Source organism: Staurois parvus, unplaced genomic scaffold (genome assembly GCF_062004578.1).
Source record: "Staurois parvus isolate SC_StPar_1 unplaced genomic scaffold, SC_StPar_1.0 ptg000011l, whole genome shotgun sequence".
Lineage (NCBI taxonomy): Eukaryota > Metazoa > Chordata > Amphibia > Anura > Ranidae > Staurois > Staurois parvus.
In genome coordinates, this window is record NW_028317807.1 from 25,385,176 (window position 1) to 25,406,956 (window position 21,781).

General features: G+C 40.9%; 1 protein-coding gene across 1 annotated transcript in view; it reads left to right on the forward strand.

The window, feature by feature from the left end:
- Window positions 1–21,781, forward strand: part of LOC149474117 (ras-related protein Rab-5B-like) — a 50,570-nt gene that overhangs the window by 18,553 nt on the left and 10,236 nt on the right. Inside the window, exons 2-4 of the mRNA XM_089671745.1 lie at window positions 6,238–6,497; window positions 14,365–14,516; window positions 17,638–17,760. Coding sequence (XP_089527871.1) covers window positions 6,338–6,497; window positions 14,365–14,516; window positions 17,638–17,760 — 435 coding nt within the window. The 5' untranslated portion in view covers window positions 6,238–6,337. The remainder of the gene's footprint in view (window positions 1–6,237; window positions 6,498–14,364; window positions 14,517–17,637; window positions 17,761–21,781) is intronic.

Below are 21,781 nucleotides of genomic sequence, written 5' to 3' on the forward strand. Positions count from 1 at the left end.
GACCTAGTACCATTTTTGGGAATTGCTAAAGTATAATGCCTACCCCGAAAATAAGACCTAGTTGTGATCAGGGCTTTTTTTTTAGCCGGAATGCCATTCTGCCACCTCCGGCACTGTCCCTGTGCACACCAATATCTACTGTCTCTTATAAACACAGAAGCTCGGCTTGTTTGGAAGTGACAGTCCCTCTTGTAAGTGACAGCACCATCCGCTCCCACAGAACCTCCCTACCTCTGTATTCACTGTGGGACAGGGAAGGAACAGATATCTGAGGGCGCAATGTGTTTGCAGCCTAATGCATGGAAGCCAATGCCCCAGGGGTGATCGCCGGCCAGTGGGGAAGAGGTGGAGCAGTGAGTAAGTGCGCTTGGTGCACTGTGCGGGAAGATAGGACCCGAAACGGGAGTTACTATAGAGAGGGGTCGGGTGCTAACAGCTGTGTTTTGCAAAGCTAGCTAACCATATGAAGGGCAGTGGAGGGGGAGGCGGGGATGTGCAAAGGTGAGCTGCAGTCAGGTGTTGCAGAGATAAATTGACAGGTGAGTTGCAGACAGGGTGCATAGGTGAGCTGGAGGGTGCAGTGGTGAGCTGAGTTGCAACCCACCTCATGCTTTGCTGGGTTTTTTTGCCTTCCTCTGGATCAACTGTGGGTGTAGGATTATAACTTTTTTTAATGGTTGAACTGGATGGACTTGTGTCTCTTTTCAGCCAGACTAACTATGTGTCCTCATGGGGAGATTTCCCTTCACTTCCTGTCCCATCGGCAAAGCAGGAAGTGAGAGAAAACCTCTGCAAATTAAAGCGGGGCTCCACCCAAAAGAGGAAGTTCCACTTTAAAGACTGGTGCCCCACACCCCATTAAGAATTGGCACATTTGGGGAGTGTGGGGGGAGCGGGTACCCGAAATTGACAGGTACCCGCTCCCACTTCTGCTGCGATTGCTTAGGTGATCGGAAGTGGAAGTTGTGCTCCCTCCCCCTCTCCCTCCCCGTAGTCTTCCAGGACACAAGTCCCAGAAGACTGCAGGACTATTGTGAAAGCTCAGCGCTGCTCACGCATGCGCAGTGGGTCCTAAGCTGTGAACCGCAAGCTGTCACAACTGGGTGCCCACACTGAAGATGCCGGTGCCGGGAACAGCAGACGGCCGTTGAAACTGGCTGCAGGGAGGGCCCCGCAGGATCGAGGGACAGGTGAGTGGCTGTTTTTTTAAAAGTTAGCAGCTATAGTTTTTGTAGCTGCTGACTTTTATTTTTTTACAGTGTGACTGGAACTCCGCTTTAAGGGAGTCCCTTGGGGACCCCCAAGTCATCAGAACTAGTGTCCCCATTGGATGATTCCCCTTCTGTTGCTTTTCTGAGGACAACCCAAAATTTGGGATTTTCTTTTACTTTTAATGGTAAACAGGACAAATAGAGAGGGTGAATCTTCTTAGCGGGGGCGCAGACCGCAATAAAACCTGACAGATGTTCTAATCCACCTCCACTCTATCCAAAACTAAAAAAACAAAAAATTGCCTTTAGTTGTACTATAAGCAGTCTCGTTTAGAAGGACCGTTTACAGATGGAGGCTCTCTTTATTTTTGCTGAATTTTATTTCATGCTGCTTACCTTAATAACATATTGAATTTGACCATTCTTGTCTGCAAGAGCTTACTGTTCGACTTTTATGTTCTTGTAGAGTACGCAGTACTTGGTGTCAAAGGGTTTTTTTTTTTTTTTTTTTCTGGCATTTTTGTTGTCTGCTATAGCACCAGTATAAAAGGAAAGGGAGAGCAAAATGGGCTATTTATAGACAAACCTTGTGTGTTGTGAGTTCCGGTACAGAGAATATCATTTTAGTGTCTACAGTACTATCATATTTGTGCTGCTGAAACAAGAATGCCTGGGGATGGAGAATGTTAAACAGCAGCAATCAAATCTCCAATACCAACTCTTTCTGTGAGACATTTCTATTACTGTTTTTTACTGTTGTGTTTAGACACTGTGGGCATAGCAAAACTACAGAGAGCCTTGATAGAGATATTCATAAAATTGCATGAATTGGTGCTTTAGAAACCTGCTGACTTTATTTGCTACCTAGTGGTCACTGGGGATGTCAGTGACACAAAGTCAGTTCAGTGTCAGAATGCCCGCCGCAGTCCTGCTAAAAGTTGCTGATCGCCGCCATTACTAGTAAAAATAAAAAAAAATTCCAGTATCTATATCGCCATTTGTAAACGCTATAACTTTCACGTAAACCAATTAATTTACATGTATTGGGATTTTTTTTTAGCAAAGACATGTAGCATAATACATTTTGGCCTAAACTTATGACGAAATTAGATTTTTTTCTTTTTTCTTTTTTTTACTGGACATGTTTAACCACTTGACAACCTGGCTATAGACGAATGACGTCCTCCCAGAGCACGCCCTCCTGTGCGCCCCCAGCGGGGCACACCTGGCTATCTTTGTGATGGCTGTGTCCTACGGATACAGCTGATCACGTGATGTGGTAAAAGGCCAATCACAGCGGCCTTTTACCACGTGATCAGCTGTGTCCAATGACACAGCAGATCACCGGGTAAATGCAGTTGCCGGTTGTCTGCTGTCACAGTGTGAGGAAAGTACTGCCGATAACCAGCAATTGTCAGAAAACAGATCTGCACTGCTGATCAGTGCCGTGAAGATCAGTGCCACCCATCAGTGCCCGTCTATGCACATCAGTGCCACCCGTCCGTGTTCAGCAGTGCTGCCAGTCAGTGCCGCCTATCAGTGCCCATCATTGCTGCATCATCAGTGCTAGCTCATAAGTGCTGCCTATCAGTGCCCATCAGTGATGCCTATCAGTGAAGCCTCATCAATGCACATCAGTGAAGATATAGAAAATATAGAAAATATACCTGTTTGCAAAATTTTATAATAGAAACAAAGAAAAACTTTTTTCTTACATTTTTTTGCATTTTTTTGTTTATAGCGCAAAATATAAAACACACAGTGGCGATTAAATACCAACAAAATCAATCTTTATTTGTGCACAAAAAATGATAAAAATTTCACATGGGTGCAATGTTGCATGACTGCACAATTGTCATTCAAAGTGCGACAGCACACAGGCAATCAAAAAAAAAAAATAAACACAGGCAATCAAATACCACCAAAAGAAAGCTCAATTCGTGGGGAAAAAAAGGACCTACATTTAATTTGGGTGCAGCGTTGCATGACTGTGCAATTGTCAGTTAAAATAACGCAGCGCCATAACGCAAATTATGTCCTGGTCAGGAAGGGTGGTAAATCCTCAGGAGGGCAAGTGGTTAAGGTTGTGTGATGGGCCAACAGGGACCAAAAAACCTTCTGCTAGTCTCAGTTGCAACATTATAAGCCTGTAGGGAGCATGAACCAAAATAATATAGATGGAGCACCCTAATGGAAGATCTTTCTGACTGTATTTGTAAGCTAGAGCCTTAAAATGTATGCGTGCGGTCTCTATAATGCACATAGGTTTATACTGTTCAATGGTTCTTCCATATCCTAATTATTGTGCAAAGGTTTGGGGCAATAATTATATAACTAAACTATATTGATTAATCACACTGCAAAAGAAGGCAATACGCATCATTTATGGGGCAGAATATAGGGATCACACAAACTTCTCATTCTTATAGTTAAAACTCCTAAAATAATAGAGAGAGCACAAATATTTAAGGCAAAAAACAATTTGCTACCAGGAAATATTCTGATTATTAATTGAAAGGGAGGGGGGGCTATAACCTAAGGGGAACATTTGATTTTAAGACTCTGGCTGTGCGGACTGTGGAACAGTTTTAATGTAAACTTCAAGAAATGTCCAAGCATAAACCAGTTTAAAGAAAAAAAAAAAAAGGTATAAAGAGATGATTTTTACAAGGTACAAGAATGAAGATGTTTGAATCACTACTGTGTGTTTACTGTCTGCCTATTTATGTATATTGAGTTATTTTTCTGTTTTATCTTTAGTTTTGTCTGGGTGTGTACAGTATGTACATGTATATATGCATATAGAGGTGCATCTCAATACACACAGAGTAATATATTTCAAGCATTTCCTTCTTTTAATTTTGATAATTATGGCTTACAGCTAGTTAAACCCCAAAATTCAGTAACTCAGGATATTCGAATATTACATAAGACCAATAAAAAAAGGATTTTTAATACAGAATTGTTGGCTTGCTGAAAAGTATGTCCATGTACAGTATAGTATGCACTCAAAACTTGGTCGTGGCTCTTTTTGCACAAATTACTGCATCAATGTGGCATGGAGGCAATCAGCTTATGGCACTGCTTAGGTGTTATGGAAGTTGCTTTGATAGCGGCCTTCAGCTTGTCTGCATTGTTCAGTCTGGTGTCTCTCATCTTCTTCTTGACAATACCCCACAGATTCTCTATGGGGTTTAAGTTTGGCAAATTTGCTGGCCAGTCTAGCACAGTGATACCATGATCATTAAACCAGGTATTGGTACTTTTGACAGTGTGGGCAGGTGCCAAGTCCTTTTGGAAAATGAAATCAGCGTCTCAATAATGCTGGTCAGGAGAGGGAAGCATGAAGGGCTCTAGAATTTCCTGGTAGAGGGCTGAGCTGGCTTTGGAATTGATAAAAAAAACAGTGAACCAACACATGCGGATGACATGGCTCCCCAAATCATTGACTGTGAAAACTTCATGCTGAACCTCATGCAACTTTGATTCTGTGCCTCTCCACTCTTCCTCCAAGCACTGGGACTTTGATTTCCAAATTAATTGCAAAATTTACTTTAATCTGAAAAGAGGACTTTGGACCACTAAGCAACAGTCCAGTCTTTTTCTCCTTTGCCCAGGTAAGACGCTTCCAACTTTTTCTCTGGTTCAACAGTGACTTGACACAAGGAATGCAGTAGTTGTAGCCCATGTCCTGGATACATCTCTGTGTTGTGGCTCTTGAATCAATGACACCAGCCGTAGTCCACTCCTTGTGAATCTTCCCCAAATTCTTGAATGACCTTTTGCGTCACAATCCTGTCAAGGCTGTGGTTATCCCTGTTGCTTGTGCACCTTTGTTTCTACCACACTTTTTCCTTCCACTCAACTTTCCATTAATATGCTTGGATACAGCACTCTGTGAACAGCCAGCTTCTTTAGCAATGACCTTTTGTGACTTACCCTCCTTGTGGACGGTGTCAATGACTGTCTTCTGTCAAGTCAGCAGTCTTCCCCATGATTGTGTAACCTACTGAACTAGACTGAGAGACCATTTAAAGACTCGGAAACCTTTACAGGTGTTTTGAGTTCATTAGCTGATTAAAGTATGACACCATAGGGTTGGTTTACTAAAATTGGAGAGTGCAAAATCTGGTGCAGCTGTGCATAGTAGCCAATCTTCAGCATATTCAGTTAAGATTTGACAAAAAAACCTGGAAGCTGATTGGTTTCTATGCAGAGCTGCACCAGGTTTTGCACTTTCTAGTTTTAGTAAATTAACCCCCATGAGTCTACAATATTGAACTTTTTTTATAATATTCAAATTTTCTGAGATATTGAATTTTTGGTTTTCACCAGCTGTAAGCCTTAATAATCAAAATTAAAAGAAATGCATGAAATGTATCACTGTGTGTGCAATGAATCTATATAACACAAGTTTAATTTTTTTAATTGAATTACTGAAATTAATTAACTTTTTGATGATATTCTAATTTATTGAGATGCACCTGTGTGTGTGAAAATGTGTCTGTATGTTTGATTGTATAGCAACATTATTAGTAATTGGCATAATCTTAGAATTATTATTGTAGAACTTTATACTGATGGGAAGCTAATTAATGTTATTATTATTAATTATGGAGAAGAGGTGGGATTAAACAGGCTGGTGCTTCTTCCCACTCCTTTTCAGATATGTAATTCAAATTATTTTGTTTTGTTTACAGTTTTTATGTTTTTTTTTGTCTGTCTAGTACTGTATGAGTACTTTTATTTTTTATTTTTTTACATGTTACATTGTTTTACAACTACTACTAGTACTACTACTAATTGGCGCACAGCTTTTGGTTTGACCAGATGCTATCTTTGTAGTGGAACTGAAGTTGTTTTAGTTGCTTTCCTTTAAAACACATCAGGTTTTGCCTTTGTTCATGTTTAACCTTGCATATCTGATAGCATAGTCGTATCCGTTCCCTATGCTTGTTCGTTTGTCTGATTTGTATTGAGTGTGGAATAAAAAGATAATCTGCATTTTATTTTTTTTTCTCAACAGATTTGTATTTAAAGGTTAATTTGGGTTTCACATAACTGGATTAAAGAATCCAATTTTTTGGAGGTGTGAAGGGGTCGGAAGGCAGGAAACGGAGGACGCCATGGCCAGCAGGGGAAGCTCAAGGGCTAATGGAGTAGGCCAGACAAAGATATGCCAGTTCAAGCTTGTGCTACTTGGAGACATGGCAGTGGGCAAGTCCAGTCTCGTATTACGGTTCGTCAAGGGTCAGTTTGATGAATTTCAAGAAACCACTATAGGAGGTAAGAAGCACTTAATGATTTTTGTCTTTAATGGTGGTTAAAATCTGGGTTTTGCCCACATACAACACAGGCCATTTTGTGAGCAGAACATAATATTAAACCAAAAAACAAGCATTTTAATATATTGCAGCTAACCAATCCTTCGATGTGCTGTCTGCATTCGTTTTCTTTTTTATGCTTTTTTTCCCCTTTATTTTCACCCTGTGATCTGGCCAGTAGGTCTGTTGATTTTCAACAGAACAAACTGTGCTTTAGATGAAACAGAGGGTTGAAACAAACCATTTCACAGTGGTTCTTACTATAGTCCGCTTTTAGTAATCTATGTAAAGCATAGGAAAAGGAAAAAGCTGGTACTGTAACTGCTTAAATAACTTGAGCTGGAGTTTGGCTTCAGTTTGTTAGTGTATTTAAGTCTTCTAGTACATCTAACTCTTCCCTCCCCCCAGATTAACAGTGCTGTTGTTGAAAGGTGTCTCTTTTACTCCTTTGTCCAAAGTGGAGGCACCCTAATATAGGATATGTGTTGCTAGCCAGATCATCAGGTGAAAACAGAGGGGAAAAAATTCTTAAACCCAAAAAACAAAACGAATGCAGCCACCGCATCTAATGCTTGGTAAGCTGAAATACAGTATATTACATTTTTGGTTTTGGGTGTAATACCACCTGAAGCCATATTCACAGGAATGAAGGATACTGTACCATGCACAATGCTATTGGTGCTTTTCTGTTATTTTTTTAAACATAACAATACATTTCACAATTAAAAGAACAGTTAAAGGAAGTTCTAGTGTGTTTCACACTATATAATTGGGCCAGAGATGTTTCTTTTAAAACCCAACAGATCCCCCCCCCCAAAAAAATATATATAAATAAATTATATAATATATTAAAATGGTTGTAAAGGCTCCAGGTTTTTTACCTTCATGCATTCTGTTCATAGTCTTCTGGGACCTGTCATGTGTCCCAGAAGACTACGGGGAGGGGGGAAGAGGACAACTTTTGCATTCGATCGCCTAGGCGATCACAGCGAAAGTAGAAGCGGGTACCTGTCAGTTTCGGGTACCCGCTCCCCCCTGCTCCCCAAAGGTTCCAATCCTTAACAGGGAGTGGGGGACCAGTCCTTAAAGTGGAACGTCCCCTTTTGGGTGGAGCTCCGCTTTAAGTTCAGTGCAGAGAGTGCCGTGCAGAGGACAATCACACATGATCACAGTGACACTACCGTTCGGTTGCAGAATGCAGGGACCACATAGGGAAATATTACTGCTCTCTACTGACCCTCCGCACTGTATTCTTACCCACAATCTTTCTTGTAGGAATCCTTTTAATGTCTTCCTGAGGCAGCGTGCTGCTCTGCATCTAACATAGAGAGGGACAAGGGGATGTGACACACTTGCCCTAGCACTGTTAAAGATACATCTATGCTGTTGCTCCAGAGTCAGATTAGCCATTTGTTTCCTTCCTGCAAGTGAGCCACATGTGACAAGCAGACTGGACCAGCTGAAAATGGTACCTTTCTGCTGGTTTACACAATAAACTTAAAAAAAAAACAAATCTGGAGCCTTTGGGTAGATAGTTCTTTAGAAAGAAATGCCAGTGGCCCAGTAAGTCAATTTAAAGTGTTACTAAACCCACAACTGTAAAATCAGTCTGTATATGCTGTAAAGCATGCTTGTTATACTCACTGTGGGATCTAAGTGGTAAATATTCTGCCTTGTGTAAAAACACTGTTTGATCCTCACTTCTCTGATCCTCCCCTTCTTCCCGTGCCCCCCTCTCTTATCTCCTGATAAGATATATTGTGTGGCGTCCCTCTGCACATGCTCAGTTTAGTGTATATTACTAGAGGGTTTTTTTATTTTATTTTTCTTGGGAGGGTGCATGTGTTCAGCACAGGGCCAATCAACACTGTGCAGACAGCGGTCAGGGCTCCTGCATCCTCCTAGAGCAAAATGAATACTCCTCTTACAAGCTTTAACCAGTGCTTGACTGGACACTAATAGAAGTCACAAGACTGCTCCAAATGCTGATGAGAAAAGGTATTTAGCAGTTTATATTTACTAAAATAATTGCACTTCCATGTTGAGTGTACTGTGGGAGAACAGATATAGTGAATGCAGGGTCCTGGGTTTAGTAACACTTTAACCTTTCAAACTTGGCTACTTGTTTTTTGGTCTATGCGTGGGGACCCGATCTGACTCAGCCCTAACCCTTTGCCCTGCTTTTCTTACCTTCATTTTGTTTTCGGTCTTTCTTCTCTGTCCTTTCTTTAATTTTTAAGCTAGATTCCCAGTTCTACAATCCATGCACTTAAATACGGGGATATTTTTGCGATAGCACAATGAGCTAGGATACCTATCTCTACAAAGGATGCAATGGTGTCTAACATCCTCACCTTGGGAAGATTTGTATTTTTCTTTCTTTTTTTTTTTTTTTTTTTGAAGATGCACCTATACCTGTGTAATTGAACATATATGTACACTTATAATTGTGTGTTTCTTTAAAGTTTATTCAATAAAGAACTTGTTGAAACACATTTCCTTAATCCAATAAAAAAACTGTCAGCTTTGTGGCAAAAAAAAAAAATGATACTAAAGGCTTGGTTTTTTTTTTTTTTTGGTTTTTTTTTAAATAAACATGTCATACTTTCCTGCCCTGTGCAGTAGTTTTGCACAGAGCAGCCCCAATTCTCCTCTTCTCGGGTCCCTCGCCAGTGCTCCTGGCCCCACACCGTGCTTTATATTGCTTATATTTTTCAGTAAAAATGCCACTGTATGAGTAGATCATAATCAATACTCCCATGGCTCTTACTGGACTTGATTGAAGAGGGTTATTCGAAACATAAGCATGTTAAGTAACAGTTTTAAATGGTTTAAAGGTCTTTGCAGTGGGATAAGGTAAAAGCCTGTACATAGAGCAAGTTAACTTTTACATATTATTATATATATTTTTTTTTATATATTGATTCTTGTAATATTGAACTGTGACAGCAGATAGAGTCAATGTTTTTAGTTACATTATGAAACACATAGTATCCCTTACATCCTTGGAACCCTCAATATAAAATGTTAAAGTGATTGTAAAGCTTTACATTTTTTTTCACTAAAATAATAAGCCTGTCATGTTTACCTGGTCTGTGCGATGGTTTTGCACAGGGCAGCCCCTATTCTCCTCTTCTGGGTTCCGTCGCCAGTGCTTCTGGCTTCTTCCCCCAACTGAGTTCTCCTATAGAAAGCTGCTTCCTATGGAGGGCACTTGTGCAGGCTTCTTTTGCATCTATTCAGATACACAGTTCCGCTTGGCCCCATACCCCTGCCCTTTGCTCACAGGTTTGGACTGACAGCAGCAGTCAAGCCTGTGAGATCAGGGAGAGGGGTGAAGATCTGCTGCAGTTGTGCACAGTGCTGGATCGAGATTGGGCTCTGGAAAGTATTTGGGGGGACTACTATTAAAGATTTTTTTTATTTTAATGCAGAAAACACATTAAGGTAAAAAACCTTCTACCTTTACAACCCCTTTATAGGTTATATGTGGTGATCTAAGCAAGTTTGCTGTTCAGAACTGTAGAAAAGTTTTTGCTTTCATTAGAGTACCTTTCTAAAGCTTTGAACCATAACTGTACTTGTTTTCCTGAAGCTCCTTTTACCCTGTCATCAGCAAGGTATCGTGGGAAATGCTAGACCAGCCATCACCGCTGTTGCAAAACATCACATGTTTCCAGCCAGAAATAAGCTTGGCAGGTTTCCTGATTGCAGACATGGGCAGCGGGTGATGCTGTTACTGCTTATTGTGCAAGACGTGAGCAGCCTTCTTTCTTACAATTGTAATGACTAATAAAATATTATTCCATCTAGTAACTGGTTATAAGATTGCATAGTACTCTTCCACTTTGGGGCCAATCATCTAAAAGGAATAATTCAGCATTGTGTTTTGAGATCTTGTATATCAAAACAGCAGGTAGCTTCTTGTATTTCTCACTTGAGATTCCGGTTGTGTCCACTGACTCAACTATTACATGGGATGTTTTAATGACTTGATCCCAGTCTCATTCACTTATTATATCCCTGACACAAACCTAGGACTCCACCCGCAGACTACAAACCAGTTATTTAAAACCTGTTGGCAAAAAAGAACAGGGTAAAGGGTTTGTTTTACTAAGCTGTAATTTGTGTATTATTTGCCGTAACAGTGTTTATCTGTATTCTGCATATCTGCTACCTGAGGAATCACTGGTTAAATTGACAATCACTGTAGCAGTTGGTAATACTACAGTGATGGCCATGATCAGGTCCTGTGCCAAGCGACTTCCCCTCTGCACGCTGTCCAGAGGAAATTGCTCAGCATTGCCATCAATCACAGAACACCTTGTAAATGGAAGGCATTCTTGGATTGGATGATGTGAAGAGGAAGGCAGGGAATTTATGATGTCCACTTCGTCCAGATGGCTGATTTCATTGTTTTAGCACCAACTACTATAGTGATGGTCTACTTCCCCAGCTGTCCCTCAGGTAGGAGAAATGCATATTTATATTAGGGATGCACTGAAATTTTGGTGGGTGAAACATTTCGGCCGAAAACACCCCTTTCGGCCGTAGGCCGAAATGGAAAAAAAAGCACTGATACAGGTGCTGAAAAAACCCCGCCATCGCTGCCGCCACCAGCTGCCGCTTGGTAGTTCTCATCTTATCTGCAAAACCATCGAACGATCCCGACGCTGGGCATAGAGATGAGTAAAGAAAAGATAGCCTCCACTCATCTCTATGCCCTAAGAGGACCGGAGCGATGTCACTTCTAGTTCTTGCTATATATTTTTTATTTATTTTTTATTTTAAAAGCACTAGATCAATGCTTTTTTTGATCCAATGCTTTACATTGCAGAGGAGAGATGTGGGGTCTTATTGACCCCATATTTCTTCATAAAGAGGACCTGTCACTAATTATTTCTATCAGAAGGGATGCATGCATTTATTGTGATAAGAATAAAAGTGATTAAAACATTTTTTAAAGGGACAGTGCAAAAAGAAAAAAACCCCCAAAAAACAAATTTAAAAAAAAAAGTTTAAAGTGCCCCCATCCCCCTGTGCTCGCACATAGTGGTGAATGCATATGTAGGCCATGCCCACATATGTAAATGGTGTTCAAACCACACGTGAGGTATCGCCACGAATGTCAGAGATTTTTAAGTATCGCAGTTTTTTTTAATCAAAGTGTATTTTCTTTCAAAAAATATATATTCCTTTTTAAAAACTGCGCATTTAGGTTTCAGTTTTTGCCCAAGTGCATTTTGAATTTTTGGTTTCGGCAACAGAATTTTCATTTTGAAGCAGCACTAATTTATATTGGTCCAAGCTGGACCAATGCAACTATGGAATAAAGATTATACCCAGAATACAGCTTTAAAGCTACACTGTAGCTGCTTCAGCCACAGAAACTCGATGTGTACATCATAGTGCAGGTACCACCTTAACTTACAAACTAAATGAGATCAAATAAATGGACCTCTATTTGAGAGCCCCCTCCTGCCTCCGCACTGTTTTGTTGGTTGCAGTGTGTAATGTGCGCTGTAGAGGATGAGGAGAGCAAAAAAGGGCATACATCATAGCAGTCAGGAAGAGACCGATCTCTGCTTTCTACCCTAATGCTTCTCTGGTTTGAAACATAAACCAGAAACTGTGCAAGATAGGTATCACTGCGTGTAGGCACTTGGTAAAAAAATGTTTGTAGCTTCTTTTATGGAAACCACAAATATGTTTCAGGGTATTCAGAGTAAAAAGAAAAACAAAACTCTGGTCTTGCTTCTACTGCTGCAGGATAGGGAGGTTCAATGGCTGGCAGAGAAATCATAAACACTGGAAAGATGTTGTAGCTGTTAGCCTTTAGTCTACTCATAACTGAAATAACAATTGTGTCTGGTAATGCAGTTCCTTATTGTTTGACTGGACACAGTAATGCATTTGCGGAGCGGTAACACCACTCAAACTGCAATATAGGCGTTTGTGGGGCGTTATTAACGCTCGGCAAATGCCTAGCAACCGTTGCTAAACCGTGCATGCGGTGTTTGCGGCGCGTTTGCCGAGCATTAAAAAACGCTCCGCAAACGCCGGACCAGCGATTGCGTTGGCAAAACAGCCAAGTGTGAACGAGCCCTAACAATCAAGCAGACCATCACATGGGGCCCAATAGACTGCCTCAAATGAGAGCACAGTAGAAAAATGTCCTCTGGGTTGTGAAAATGTTGGTATATTAGTAATGTCCTCATACTGAGCTGCTAAGCACCTCCTGGATTAGATATTTGTATCACACAGTAGGAGTTTTTTAATTGGTTAAATTTTTTCACCTAATAATCAACTGCTGTAGCATGTCTTTGTCCAGTTCCGGCAGAATTTTATAGTATTTTTAAAAAATTGGGTTAAGTTTTTAAAAATACTTTTTTCCTGCATTTTTAGACGCTATCTGATTAACTACAGTGTACGTGTACTGTATATGTATGTCAGAAATAAGGTGATTATGTCATCTGTTTCACCCAAGTATACCCATCAGCATAAGAATAATTTCATAATTGCTGATTTAGCCAAGGATTTCAAACACTTCTAAAAATAATTAGTCTGGTCTGAAACTTAATTTTAGCCTAACTGAATTTTTAGTGGTTATAAACCTCTGACATGAAATATGAACAGAGCAAATATTTTTACAGTGTTTACTTCCCTCTCTCCAAAGCACTATTATTATTATGCAGGATTTATATAGCGCCAACAGTTTGCGCAGCACTTTACAATATAAGGGAGACCATACAATTACAATACTTTCAGTACAGAAGGGATAGGAGGGCCCTGGTCGTGGAGCTTACAATCTAAAGGAAGGGGGAAGTGATACAAAAGGTGATAGCTGCAGGGGATGACCTAATCACTAAATGTCATTTCTCTCTGCTGTTTTCTTGACACCAAGAGAAAAAAGGTGACAGGGTGGGACTTTCAGCTGATTGACAGCCTCAGCTGTTTCTGTGTGAAGGGGGTGTGTCCCTTTCCTGCAATCCGCTCTAGGAGCTTTTGTATAGCATGTTGCTGCAGCTCTCCACCCCCTGCTTTGTGAGTCTGTGAAAAATCTTTTTCATCTTTGAGTTTTTTTACAAGGCTGTACAGGACATATGGCTGCAAATAAACAGGTACGACTTATGTAGGAAGATGTGTTTCACCTCTGTATATCACCTGAATCTAGTTACTTCACTGGGTATATGTAAGGGTTTGCAACCACTTTAAGTTGACTAAAGTGTGTAAGTAAGGCAGGCCATGCAAGATTCACTTTCTTTTGTTTAACTGGTGGGTTGAAGGAAAGAAAATGAATCTATTCCCCCATCCACACATTCAAAGGGGATAAAGGAAACCCTCCCACTTTGCTATTGTATTCTGACAGCAGGGAGGCTTCCCCTCCATCAGAATACACTCATCCGCACCTCCAGTAAGAGCCAGTGTCACTGATGAAGCGAATATTTGCCTTCAGCCAGTTCAGCAGGGATAGGCAAATTTTGCTTTATCCATGTGCAAGCTGGTTGTACAGAAGTTTATCTCTCATACAACCAGCTGTATCGTTGGGTTTCCTTAAAGTCCAATTCCACCCAGACCTTAAAGTTCAGCCTCTACCAAAACCTATATTTTATTGATCTCTAGATCATTTCTTCTTACCAGTTCAAGAGACAGGAAGTGTGAGGAAAGTTCCTCAACGGAGACCCAGATGGCAATAAAATTCTGAGGTTCTACCCTCTTTCGATTCTATCCAAGATAAGGGGGGGTTCAGCTGGACGTGGGCTTTTACCACTTGTTGTTTATATGTTACGATGAACTAATCTGTCCTTTAATTGTCCCTTTCCCTATAGCTGCCTTCTTGGCTCAGTCTGTGTGTCTGGATGATACAACTGTAAAATTTGAGATCTGGGACACTGCAGGACAGGAACGATATCACAGCCTTGCCCCCATGTACTATAGAGGAGCTCAGGCTGCCATTGTGGTATTTGACATCACCAAACCGGTAAGTGCATATTACTTTCTTTATAGTCTTCTGCCTACACTCTGTCTGCACACATTCATGGTCATTAGCATGTTTTTTTTTTTTTTGTTTTTTTGCCAGTGACAGAGCAATTTTAGATGGTCCTTCAATTTAGTGTGTGTGTAGTCTCCTAACATACCTGCACAAAGGCAGATGTCTAAATTACTATTCACTTTCTGACCACATATTTCAACATGTTTGATCACGGTCACTTTGGTCACTTATCATTTTACAAGTTTCCAGGCTGTAACATTCGGCGAGCTTCCTTTTTTCTTTGTGGTTACTGCAGCCAGCTATTTATACTCTGTTCATGATATACTGTTCATCCCTGGAGATCACATACAGTATGTATAGCACAATTTCTTGTACCTTTTTTTCCATAAAATAACCATCAGATCTCTGTGTGTACCATAAAATTGATGGTTCTTCCACCAACTGTGCATTTCCAGTTTTCACCAGCTGCTGTTGTTGAAACTGTTGAGCTGGGGTTTTTTTTTTTTCGCTTCACTGGAAGATTGAACAAAAAAGCCTGATAGATCTGCACATCAGCACAAGCGATGTGGATGCAGGAATCTCTCCCACTGTGCATTACTGTTCTGACAGGGGGGTTCAGCATCATTGCTGGGAGAAGAGCACACCCAGCGGTAAGTGTGTCATATTGTGCAGGTATGCTGTGTATAATTGCACATTATGCCAAATACTAACCACCCCCACCTTAGTTTAAAGCTCAACTCCGGGCAACTTAAAAAAAACTATGTCTTTCAGTGGGGCTGTGTATGCATTTCAAGGGTTAATTGCTTGTTTTGGTGTGAAGCGGTGGCCTCCAAACTGTGGCCCGGAGCCGGATGCAGTCCTTTGCTTGCCTTTATCTGGCCCTTGGGGCACTATTCCTCCTACTGACACCAACAATGGGGCACTATTCCTCCCACTTGCACCAATGATGGGGCACTATTCCTCCCACTTGCACCAATGATGGGGCACTATTCCTCCCACTTGCACCAATGATGGGGCACTATTCATCCCACTGACACCAACAATGGGGCACTATTCCTCCCACTTGCACCAATGATGGAGCACTATTCCTCCCACTGACACCAATGATGGGGCACTATTCCTCCCACTGACACCAATGATGGGGCACTATTCCTCCCACTGACACCAATGATGGGGCACTATTCCTCCCACTGACACCAATGCTAGGGCACTATTCCTCCCACTTGCACCAGTGATGGGGCACTATTCTTCCCACTTGCACCAATGATGGGACACTATTCCTCCCACTTGCACCAATGATGGGGCACTATTCCTCCTACTTGCACCAATGATGGGGCACTATTCCTCCCACTTGCACCAATGATGGGGCACTATTCCTCCCACTTGCACCAATGATGGGGCACTATTCCTCCCACTTGCACCAATGGTGGGGCATTATTCCTCCCACTTGCACCAATGGTGGGGCACTATTCTTCCCACCTGCACCAATGAGGGGGCACTATTCCTCCCACTGACACCAATGATGGGGAACGATTTCTCCTACTTGCACCAATGAGGGGGCACTATTCTTTCCACTGACATCAATGATGGGGCACTTTTCTTCCCACTAAAGATTTGATGTTGTTTACTCCCACTGACACTGGAACATTTTCTACTCTTACTGGCCACAGTCCGGCCCCTGTAAAGTGGTAAACTGTCCCTTTGTTTAGAAAGTTTAGGGACCCCTGGTCTATAGGAACAAAAAGATTTGCTTGCCCAATCCTCCACTCCTCCCCACAGGTAGTCTGGTCCATGCAGTTTCTTCTTTCCCACACTTCAGTGGTCTAGGGTCCTGATTTTATTGAGACCAAAACAGGGTGCACCGGATGTGATGATGCAGAGGGACAGTCCACCACTGGAACATGGTGGGCCTCTATCTGTCGGGAGAGTGAAGGATCAGGTAAGTAAAACTGCTTCTCCTCTCCCCTAGACAAAACAAGCTATTAAGCCTTGCAGTGCAGGTGCAGCCCCACTGTAAGCAACAGTTGAGGGCTTTGATTCTGCTTGAAGTACGGTAAATTTTATTTTTGTTTATTGAAACTGACACAGACCTCTTTATTTTTCTTTTTGCAATGTAATAATGGTTAGCTTAAAGTGTTACTAAACCCACAACAGTAAAATCAGTCTGTATATGCAGTAAAGCATGCTTGTTATACTTATACCCCTAAGGGGTTAATCCTCCACATTTTTTAAAAAGGCTATTTGATCCTGTCTTCTCTGATCCTCCTCCTCTTCTACTGTCCCCAATTCATCTCCTGATAGTACAGGAGTCACTCTGCACATGCTCAGTTTAGTGTGTATTGCTAGAAAGTGTTTTTTTTTTCTTTGGGAAGGTGCATGTGATCAGCACAGGGCCAATCAGCACTGTCCAGACAGAGGGTCAGGGGTTATGCAGCCTTATCGAATAGTCAGAGCAGAATGAAAACCCCTCCTACAAGCTTTAACCAGTGCTCAGCTGGACACTGATAGAAGTCACAAGACTGCTATATACAGCTGAGGAAAAAAGGTATTTAGCAGTTTATATTTACTAAAATAATTGCATTTGCATATTCTGTGTACTGTGGGGGAACAAATATAGTGAATGCAGGGTCCTGGGTTTAGTAACACTTTAAGACAAGCATACACAATTGGAAGCCCAATAGAGCTTCAAAGATTGACTGGATGTGCAAATACATGTACTATTGTAGCAGTGTTAACATTCATTGCACATAAAAAAATATTTTTGAATGTGCTTGGTAATTATGGGCAACATAAACTTTTCATTGCGTTAGCCTGTCTAGAGACTTGACTAGTAATGTTGGAGACAGATGATCCTCATTTATTAAAGTTTCTGAGAGATAAATGTTTACTCAGGTGGTATTGCCCAGTCTGAAACATAGTAAGCAGTTTTTAAAGCTTTAATTCCTAATTGAGTTTCATTGCAGATTTGAATCTGATTCAGCAAAGGAGCAAAGCTTGCTTATACGTATATTAAACACTATAGTATTATAACATAGTGCTGAATACAGAGCTTGAATCATTTCTACTGAATGCACAATGTTCAGGTGTTCATTCACTTTCTCGTACTCAGGAAACGTTTGATCGGGCAAAGGCATGGGTAAAGGAATTACAACGTCAGGCAAGTCCTAATATCGTGATTGCTTTGGCTGGCAACAAGTCAGATTTGGCAGAGAAGAGGATGGTGGAATTTGAAGTAAGTATTAAACTATGGAACAGTTGATGAACACATGAAGCTACTTTTGAGCCTCAGCTGACTCAAAATATAAATACTTTTACTAGTTTTGTGGGATTATTTCAGTAAAGCTTGTATTTATGTCTGGTTTCCCAGAAGAATTTGACATTGGTAACTACCTACAGGATATAATATAGAAATTGTAGTTTAAAGTAAATATAAGCCCTAACTGAATGCAATTCAATTTACTAAAGCACTGTGTATCATCAACAACTTTTTTGTTCTTTTTATAAAATACTTGTTTTTGCTTTTCACATATAACATCTCTGCCCAGATGCCTCTGCAGCCTGTGCGGGTGCGTGTCTCCAAACTCAGACTGTCTTGCACCCGCACAGATGTCAAATTAGGAGCAGCAGCTGTGTCTGGGTTGACATGAATGGGACTGCCTGTAGCTAGGTACAGAGAACACCCTTGCGGGCAAACAGGACCACATGGGTTTACGCTTCAGTATGTCCTTGTAAACGAGGCCTAACCATTCTTTTGTTTTTTAAGGACTTCAGTAACAAGACCTCTGTGGCCATTATTAAAGTGGAATTCCAGTCATAACCTAACTCAGGGCTTGAAAAAGCCGCTCGCCAAATGTGAGGAGAAATTCCTTTGTGGCGAGCACAGATGAAGCATGGAGCGACTGCACCTGCGCTCCAAGCCTCATTGTGAAGCCGAGTTCCGGTTTACAACTTCCGGTTTCCGGCTTCTGCGGCACCGCTGCCGAGGGGACAAGTGCAGGAGAGGTCCGCTCTCCTCCGCTGAGAGGAGACACCCTCTCCACCGCTGCCGTAACTTGGAGGAAATAGGAGTAAGTACTGTATACAACATGTCATAATACTATAATGGAGTACAGGGGAGCTGGGGTATACATTACTGTATGCATGTCATATCACTATAATGGAGTACAGAGGAGCTGGGATATACATTACTGTATACATGTCATATCACTATAATGGAGTACAGGGGAGCTGGGATATACATTACTGTATACATGTCATATCACTATAATGGAGTACAGGGAATGTGGGATGTACATACAGTATACATGTCATATCACTATAATGGAGCACAGGGTAGCTGCGATATACATTACTATACATTACATGTCATATCACTAATGGAGTACAGGAGAGCTGGGATATACATTACTGTATACATGTCATATCACTATAATGGAGTACAGGGGAGCTGGGATATACATTACTGTATACATATCATATCACTATAATGGAGTACAGGGGAGCTGGGATATACATTACTGTATACATGTCATATCACTATAATGGAGTACAGGGGAGCTGGGATATACATTACTGTATACATATCATATCACTATAATGGAGTACAGGGGAGCTGGGATATACATTACTGTATACATGTCATATCACTATAATGGAGTACAGGGGAGCTGGGATATACATTACTGTATACATGTCATATCACTATAATGGAGTACATTGGAGCTGGGATATACATTACTGTATACATGTCACATCACTATAATGGAGTACAGGGGAGCTGGGATATACATTACTGTATACACGTCATATCACTAGAATGGAGTACAGGGAATGTGGGATGTACATACTGTATACATGTCATATCACTATAATGGAGTACAGGGGAGCTGGGATATACATTGCTGTATACATGTCATATCACTATAATGGAGTACAGGGGAGCTGGGATATACATTACTGTATACATGTCATATCACTAGAATGGAGTACAGGGAAGGTGGGATATACATTACTGTATACATGTCATATCACTATAATGGAGTACATTGGAGCTGGGATATACATTACTATATACATGTCATATCACTAGAATGGAGTACAGGATAGCTGGGATATACAATACTGTATACATGTCATATCACTATAATGGAGTACAGGGAAGGTGGGATATACATTGCTGTATACATGTCATATCACTATAATGGAGTACAGGGGAGGTGGGATGTACATTACTGTATACATGTCATATCACTATACTGGAGTACAGGGGAGGGGGGATATACAATACTGTATACATGTCATATCACTATAATAGTGTACAGGGGAGCTGGGATATACATTACTGTATACATGTCATATCACTATAATGGAGTACAGGGGAGCTGGGATATACATTACTGTATACATGTCATATCACTATAATAGTGTACAGGGGAGCTGGGATATACATTACTGTATACATGTCATATCACTATAATAGTGTACAGGGGAGCTGGGATATACATTACTGTGTACAATTTTATATTTTGGACTCTTTATTCTAAAGAAAAATGTAATTTCATAATCTTTAAGGGGTGTAGTTGGGGGTGGGGTGGGGTTGGGGGCGGACCTGGGCAAGGTTGGGTAGGGCAACTGGTGGAGAGAAAGTTTTGTGACCGGCTAGTAGGTCTCGACTAGAAATTTTAACCCCTGACCTAACTAATGCTAAACCTACTCCCACCCCCATTTTAAGCCTATTCTATCTAACCCTGTAAAGAAAAGATCACTTTACTTACCTATTCTGAAGCCGCTCAGGTCCGCTCTCCAACAGCAGTTTCTGTGTACAGGAAAAAATGCTGACAACGGTGGAATTACCTGGGAGATGTCACCCATAAACTTACAATGGGCCACCATTGTCTGCTGTCCTTTCTGCACACAGAAGCTGCTGACATCTTATCCTGGGACCGCACTGGACTGGAGCGGTTGCAGGTTAGGTAAGTATAGGGATCTATTCTTTACAAGGTTAGATAGAATAGGTTTAGAATGCAGATGGGAGTAGGTTTAGCAGTAGTTATGACTGGAATTCCACTTTAAGGGTCCCAATCTCATTGCTAAATTCTTCAATTTATATTTTGGAGAAAATAGCAGAGGAGCTAGAACAAATCCAACAAAGCAAGGAACTTTGGTGAAATGTAAGAGGCCAACAGATGACCTAGATCCCAAGATTCCATCTATATTCTGTGACTTTTGGGTAGCCTTATTCTTCATGATAAAATATGTGAACATATTTGGAATAACTGGCATAGATTATGTGCAGATGATTTCCATCTACAATATAGTGTGAGAGTCATAGCGATATTGTAATTAAATATGGAAAGTATTTGCAGTTACCTGGCCCAACCACCTATGCCTGCCTATAGATTATTAGCAATAATACACAGCACATGTGACCCATGCTTCAAAAAACCGTTACTCACAAATATTATTGTAGTTTGTAAAAAGTTTTTATTTTTTTTTTAATTTATTTTGTGCTTTCTTTGTGTATTTTTCTGAAAGTGGTGGATCTCTACATCATCTCTCTCATCCCCCATCACATCAGAGTCTCCCCTCCAGAGTCCTTCATAACCACAGAATCCTCCCACCCATCTCTAATCCAGGGCAAACTGAGTCTCATGCTTGCAAGCACCCTGGGGGAACTTAAATAGCACCCCGCAGCACCCTGGTTGAGTAACACTTATATAGAGACCCACCACTTCCAGAAGGATACACAAAGGGTAAATAAATATAGATGAAGAAACAGTAATGGAAACATTTTTACAAAGTTTTGTTCTAATATATAGAGTTATAGTTTTACTGTTGCATGGGTTAAATGAGCTGTATAGTGAAATACATTGCTTCACCAGTATTGTTGTTGATAATCTTTCCCATAGTAAGGCAATATTTTTCCTATATTATTATTACATTATTACACAGGATTTATATAGCGCCAACAGTTTGCTCAGCGCTTTACAATATAACAGGAGACAATACAGCAACAATACAGTTCAATACAAGAGGGATAGGAGGGCCCTGCTCCTTGGAGCTTACAATCTAGGAGATATATATTTCTTAATAAGGTTGTGTAATATCTGGGCAATCTATAGATTAGTTATGCAAAAATAAAGAAAGAGAAAAGAGAGGGAACAAAAAGTACTTGGCAATTTATTACCTTCTTTTTTGTAGAGCTAACCATGCTGGTAGTTTGTGTTAAGAAGCTGTCCTCAAAGGAAACCTGT